The 7,292-nt window shown below is 45.1% G+C and overlaps 1 protein-coding gene across 17 annotated transcripts in view; it reads right to left on the bottom strand.

Annotated features, from left to right (window-relative positions):
* ppfia2 (PTPRF interacting protein alpha 2) overlaps nt 1-7,292 on the bottom strand; it is a 126,275-nt gene that overhangs the window by 4,156 nt on the left and 114,827 nt on the right. For 9 of the 17 annotated variants that reach the window (XM_031858983.1, XM_031858984.1, XM_031858985.1 and 6 more), the window contains 8 exons: nt 7,056-7,058; nt 4,737-4,818; nt 3,674-3,874; nt 1,662-1,724; nt 865-897; nt 614-789; nt 384-481; nt 92-267 (listed from right to left, as the gene is read on the bottom strand). In XM_031858983.1, the coding sequence (XP_031714843.1) occupies nt 92-267; nt 384-481; nt 614-789; nt 865-897; nt 1,662-1,724; nt 3,674-3,874; nt 4,737-4,818; nt 7,056-7,058 (832 nt within the window). Of the gene's footprint in view, nt 1-91; nt 268-383; nt 482-613; nt 790-864; nt 898-1,611; nt 1,832-3,673; nt 3,875-4,736; nt 4,819-7,055; nt 7,059-7,292 lie in introns of those variants that run through there. The other 8 variants (XM_031858986.1, XM_031858990.1, XM_031858999.1 and 5 more) reach the window with 6 other exon arrangements.

Raw genomic sequence — 7,292 nt, 5'->3', positions numbered from 1 at the left:
ACCGGAGCACCTGAGTGTTTCGGCGGAACCGGAGCACCTGAGTGTTTTGGTGGAACTGGAGTACCTGAGTGTTTTGGCGGAACTGGAGTACCTGAGTGTTTTGGTTGGGGATCTGGAGGAGCAGCGCCAGACTGCTGTAGTCAAAGTTGTCATCCAAGGCGACCAGAGCTCCGTGCACGCCGCTCTCTAGCAGGATGTTGGCGTAGTCCCGCAGGCCTATGCTCTGCACCCATCGGATGACCCGCTCATTACTCCACACCAGAACGTCTGCACACACACAGGGACAGAAATCTCAACTTAAAGCTTCACCCCTTTCTATTCATTTGTAGCATCTGGTTTTGGTTTGTTAACACGTTTTATTTTGGTTATTTTGGTGCACTTGCCTCTCATTTCGTGCTGACTGTGCTCCCTGCGTCTCTCCAGTTCCTTCCTGTCATAGTTGAGCTTCTTCAGACCCATGATGCCATACTGTAAACTTGTTCTGGGGTTAGAAAAATCACACATTTACATCGTCATGTGACAGAAAGAGTTACAGAAACTAAATATTTTACATATATCTGTGAAATCTACGACTGATTCTCTCTGCTGGCGATCGATGAGGTCAGTCCAGTACCTGTGGAAGCTGTCCACCATTTTGAGGTGCACCCTCAGGTCCTTCTTGGTGAGGTGGTCCAGCATGCGTGCGTCCACCAGGCACTCCATGAAGTAGCTGCGGTACTGAGGTAGTCCTAGACTGGGCAGCCACTCGTTCCCTATCCACTCATGGTTCATGTCGCCATAAGCTAGGGTCTGATGGAAACGACTCGAGTCAGCACACTGATGCTTTTACTGGATACATGTTCATGCTGTAAGATTGAACCTTACCTGTGCCCAGCTGCCCTCCTCAGAGTCCGACTTCTGATTGAAACAAGGAAAAGAAAAAAGTTGACTTTTGACAGGAAATGAAGGTCCACTGTGATCTGATCGCTCAGTAACAAATACTGCAGCTGCACACAAACGATACTTAAAATGCAACTGGCAAGACTGGCTGTCTTGAAAATGGTACAAGATTACCTTTTAGCGCTCTCTGTACTGCAGGTTCTGAAGTCAGAGATAAAGCACAATGTGTGCGATGCATGTTTGGAAGCAGTAGCTTTAGAATAAAGCCTTAGAATGAGGTAATATTCCTGCTATGAGTCCTGTAAAATGGGGTGATGGTACTTATGGAGTTAACCAGTTATTTATTCTACTAACTAAAATGCAATGATCACAATGTACATAATGAAAAATCTACATGACCACAGCTTGAAATAGCCTCACAACGATGTAGAAGTTCAAACACGGCACATCAGATCTCGAGAGTTCTCAGACTCACCGATGTTCAGACCTGCAGAAGCTAAATGCTGTTACTGTAGGGATCTGGTGTGTTGTGAGTTTTGGGTGGCGTTACTAGAAATAAGCAGTGTAGCATTGATGATTCATGAACTTTCACAATGGAAATGAACCGAGTCAAACTCCAGCACCTTCACTGAGCCATCATCAGCAACAAAGCATGCCTCCTCCATCAGTCACCAACCAGGTGTCTCTACATTCAACCCCTCGGATAGCCGCGCTCACACCCAGACGCACATGACTGACGGAGAGAGGAAATGGGCGACGGCGAAGGACACAAGGGGACTGACCGTTTTGGAAGGGGCCGCCATGGTCTCCATCTCCTCATGGGTCAACCATACATTGCCTGACGCCTACAAGGGGCGGAGCCCGAGAGACAGAGCAGCAGCAGCAGCAGCAGGGTTGGTAGTAGAGGTCCGGTAGGAGGGGCAAGCAGTGTTAAAGAAGAAGAGCAGCACCACTGTAAGCCAATAGTGTTATAGCATCACAGTCAGATCATGAACTGGCCCCCAAACCCGCCAGGGGTGAAAGGGCATACGAAGAGGACAAAGCACAGGACGTCCCGGTTTAGGCACACAGTACAAATAACAGACGGCTGCCATGCACGACAAGAAGAACAAATAAATTAGTACCATAGACACCAACAGAGACACAAACACCACATTACTCCTCCCTCTACATCTATATTCTACCAGTAAAGGGTCAGTTCACTCAAACCACATGAAAGACACTTCTCTCAGGTGTTATCTAACCTGCAGTGAGTAGTCAATGGGGACTATTTCTTTGGTAGAAAGTAGTTCCAATCAAAACAGTGCACTTAATTCCAATGGGGTGGAGGCAGAAATCTCAGCAAATATAGCTCCAAAAATATCACAACTAACCTTTTTGTGATTTGTGTGAATCGACCCTTTATTCTGAGCCACTGTAGCAACAGTTCTGCATCCACAGCGAGGCACATGACTCCTAACGATGGAGGACTTCATTTTACCTCCCTCAACTTTCTGCTCGACATACACGCCAAACCACATTCACAAGGTCAATTCACCCCCTCTGTTAAATGTGGGTGGTTTTAAATGCGTCAAAGCTTTTGGGGGGAAGGGGTTGTGATCGGACGCGTGGCGATTTTATGAGGTGTGGAAGTTTGTGCTAAGTGGTAGATGAGAGGGTGCGGTAAAGGAGGAACAGGGGTGAGAGCATAAAAAGAGTACCACTGGTGTTATTCTACGATGGAACTACGAGCTCATGAGTTATGACTACTGCATGCATAGATAATCCTGTGTGGAGACTACAAACACAGACTTTAATGAATATCCTCAAGCTGGGTTTGTGTAACGGCGCACACCTTCTCATGTCGGCATGATGTATGGTCTGCATTGTTTGTGCACGTGTACCTTTAGTATATAAAGCGTATTAGTCCTTGCTCTGCGGAGCAGCACGGCCCTTAGAGACAACAGGGAGCTATGAAAGCGACTGTGGTGTGGAATAACTGGAGAGCTACTGTAAATCACAGTACACACCGGAGCGATGTTCTACAAACAGGGCCATCACCGACTCCCACTGTAATACTCACTCACTTATCACGGAGGCTGCAGGATGTAAAATGTGCTGGGCGGCTCTGAGTGTTACTGTGTCGCTCGTGTGTGGAGGCGTTGTTTATGAAAGCAGAGAGAGGACAGTCGGTTATACAAACATTTGTCAGAGCTGATCTGGAGGCGGACATTATTTTTAAAGAAGTAATTCGGGCTAATATTAGCAGAATGAAGTGATGTTAAACAGGACAGGAGTGAGAGGAGTGCTAGTGCTCTCATCTATGCTTGTTCGCTTTTTTGGCGAGAGTTATATGAGAAGATTAATGTTACTGTTCCATGTGAAGCTGGAGCGAGCAGCCTGCTGGCGTGGTGTAGCATAAAGACTAGAAACAGCTAGTCTGGCTCTGCCCAATGGTATAAAATCTGCATACCAGCACTTATAAATAATTAACATGTTCATAACCAGCCATAAAATCACAAATTGTAATTCTTTGGTTTTTGTGGTGGTTGTATTCGGATGTTTCCCCGTCTCCGGTCGTTGTGCTAAGCTAACAGGCTGGAGGTTGTTCCAGCTTCATATTAAACAGACAGATATTAAAGTGTCTCTGATCTAGATGTAGTTTTTTAACTAATTTAACTAATACAATTGTTTTCCTGGTTCCTTCTCTTCCATTTACTCATAATCACTTCTTCCTCTTGATTAGCTCAACAAATGCTCGTACAACTGAACTCCCGGCCTGCGTCCACGTTCCCATACGTTCTGTACAACTCACGGTTCTGGAGGTGGGCGGTGCAGAGGGGCTGGTGAGGGAGACCATCTCCTGGATGGCCAGGCGGAGTTTGAGGCGGTGCAGAGGGTTGCTGATACCGATCTCCCTCTGGATCTCGGTGTCGGATAGGGCCGACATGATGGCTCCGCTCTTCACGTTGGCGCGGCACGCCGCCACGTACCAGGCCGGCATTCCCAACCACAGCTTTGCCACGAGGAGAGGAGAGGAGACAAACAAGCACAGGATGTTGAGTTTGGATTGAAAGTAGAAGTAGCTCTTTCCCTCTGAATATCTGGTTGTCCATCTTAAAACACCGTGGACATGATTTGGTTTATTTAACTCCATATTTGTGTCAAGAAACAGTTTTTATTCCACCAAAATATTAAAAATTACTTTTTTTCCAGTCGCGATTGCAGCGTCTTCATCATTCATTTAGTTCCTTGATAGTCAACATGCTTCACAGGATTTCCAATCTTGCCTCTTCAAGGCCTTTTGTTCAATAACTACCAGCAGACTATTAATAACTGGAGCATTGAGGTCTGGCCTGTTGGGAGTCATGAATTGACTGGTGGCTGTACATCCACTGAACATCAGGGGGCAGCAGTGTTTCTACAGTTTGTGTTCAGTTAGGCCAACAATACAAGTCAAGGGGAACCGAGCCAGTGATTCATCATACATTTTAAAAGGTATTGTTTTGGTTTATCAATGTTTTTGTTACTTATATTATAACAATATAAAAAAAGTTACAATTATTATATATTAAATGGCTTGTTTTATGAAGTCAAAGATGTGTAACATGTAACATGTGATGTCAAACTTCATCACATGCATACATAGTAAACATTAAGGTAAACGGGACCTTATTTAGTCTGAATTCTGAATATTCTGTTATTTAAAGACAAACAGGGTAAACTGTGGGGTACATGTAGGACAAGTCAACAGGAAGCTTCTGAGCAGGAAAAGTAAAGCTCTTCGGTCTTTACATGCACCTTTAGTACCTTGCAGGTATGTTCATTTATAATGGAAAATCACCTGTTAGAGATCAACAAACAAAGTGACTTCTTACCTCCAGCCAGGCTACAACGGTGGGACCGTCCCATTGGGCGAAAGGTAAACCCTTTCTCCTGGCCTCCTCCAACAGCTCGTGTCTGGGGGCGGGGACAGAGGAGACCTTGTATGAACACATGTACTTGCACATCATAACAAACACATTTTCTCCCGTCCGTTACAACACCACACCCGTATAAGCTCTCTCACATGCTCACTGCTGCACACAAATCCCTTCAGTCACAGCGTCGCGTCTGTGTGTGTGTTAAGGATCGTGTGTGTGTGTGTGTGTGTATAATACATGAGAGGAGAGTACTCAAGCACATTTTTATCTCCCGGTGTTGTAAAGGGCCGTGTTTTATCATTGATCTCTGTGCTGCCAGAGAGCGGCGCAGACAAGCACACAACTGTAGCTACACTCAAACACACATGGGCTTTATATTCCTGAACTCAAGAGGGGATTCACTCACTACATCCATCCCCCGATCCCCAAACCCGTTAACATTCTCCTCGTCGTACGCCTACAGTATTTATCATCTTAAATTCACTGCTAGAAGAAACTAGGACCAGCCCTGTGTGCCAACATGTTTTAACCCTGTAGGTTTCATGGTAGGGACATCAGTAACTCATTTAAATACCTGTAACTCGATGATCAATCCGACTCAGAAGTTTGGCATGACTAATTCTCGCTGGAGCCCTAATATTATAACGTATTTAGGTAACCATTGTGTAAATATCTGATTAAAATAACACATTTAGAGGATTGTACATCCTTGGTGGAGATACTATACAGGGCTGGTCAATATATTGATATTATATTAATAACGAGACTAGAGATCGTAATATGACACAAGTGTTTTGAAGGCTGCGTTACAATAAATGGATACAGATTTCTGAACTTACCAAACTGTTCTATTATTGCCTGAAGCCAGTTAGTCACTATATCCACCTTAGTGGTGATTAGCAGGTTATTATTAGCATTGTGTGAATATTTAATAAAAGCCCCAATAATCAACTCTACAATATTGCTGCGATATTGATATCGAGGTGTTTGGTCAAATACAACAGCACACTGATCCACCTGGGAGGCACCGAGCTACAGTGGACCTGGACACTACGCTGCTCATCTAAGCACAATTGTCCAACTGATCCCAGTTCAGAATGTATTCTGCTGAGAGAGATTGTTCTTTTGTTGATGCAGTGCTTAAATCATGCAGCGGGGTATTTTTAAAAGTAGCTTTTCATCACATTGTCTGGGCTGCGCTCCATGTTTTTATTTGTTGTTGTTGTTGTTGTTGAGCAGGTATTGAAAGTGAAACCTAAGAGGGCTGAGTGGTGCTTTTGTTTTGCCTCACTCAGAGCGATGTGAATTATCGACAAGAGAGCAGAGTGTATTCAGGGCTCTGCATTGAGCACAGAGCTATCTGCATTGTGCCGAATCCTCCCACACTCGGCCAGACATGGAGAACTTAGGCACACACACTCGTACTCACACCCACACGCCAAAAAACAACGCCGTTCTTATTCTATTTGGGGAACACATTTCATGACAGAAACTCGGAATCAACAACGCTTTCCCCGAGTGTGTTGTCAAAGAACTTGACAAATGGAAAAGAGTTTTGCTTATTAACAAACATGAGACATGTAGCACTCGGAGCGTTGAAGGCCTCAGTACAGTGAAAGGGCACTTAAACACAGCATACATGGCACACAAGCCTACAGGTGATGGGGGGGGGGGGGAAATGTGTTCGTCCAAACACAACCAGGTACAATCACTGTCTCATCTATCCAGCACATGAAGAGATAGCTCATGTTGTATTTTGTTATGTTCAGGTCAGGTCTAATGCATGGAGGAATACAGCCACTGAACATAGCTGGGGAAAGGGAAGTAAGGAAACAGTTATGACAAATCATACAAACAAAAAGAACATTTCCCATAACCAGATATTACAGCTGGTTATTTCACACAGATAGAGAGAGAGAGAGAGACATATAAGGAGAGGAAGACATTCCAGGTTTGAAAATTGGGCCCCAGTTTTAGCGGCGGCACATTCTCTGTCCAGCCAGGGATGCAGCTGCCATTGAACTGTGAAAGAGGGGGGAAGAAACGTCTTCAGATGGTAAATGAAAATAAAAAGAAAGAGAGAGCGCAATGGCGTCGTTAACAGCCATGAGGGGATAGAGAAGACACATATAGATAGATAAGAGACGTCAGCTTTGGCACTGGCCTTTCGGGAGAGGACGCATGGCGGACAGACAGGAGAGATGGCAGACAGGGCAAAATGGCTGAGACAATGGGTCATATCCAGGAGGTCAGTTATACATCCTCACAACTTACCCGCTTTGTTAGAGTCAGAGGATGATGAGAGGGAGAGGAAGGGTAAGAGAGGAGAGAACCAGAGAGCAAAGAAGGGAGAGAAAGAAGAGAGAGAGAGCGACGGGGAGACAAAAGTACACAAATGTTAATGACTCAATAGGCAGTTAAGGGTACGGCTCTGAACAGAAACACGTGCGCTCACACACGCGCTCACACACACACACACACACACACACACACACACACACACACACACAC

The sequence above is a fragment of the Anarrhichthys ocellatus genome, unplaced genomic scaffold (genome assembly GCF_004355925.1).
Source record: "Anarrhichthys ocellatus isolate YVR2014 unplaced genomic scaffold, GSC_Weel_1.0 scaffold21, whole genome shotgun sequence".
Classification (NCBI taxonomy): domain Eukaryota; kingdom Metazoa; phylum Chordata; class Actinopteri; order Perciformes; family Anarhichadidae; genus Anarrhichthys; species Anarrhichthys ocellatus.
This window is presented reverse-complemented; position numbering and strand designations above follow the sequence as displayed.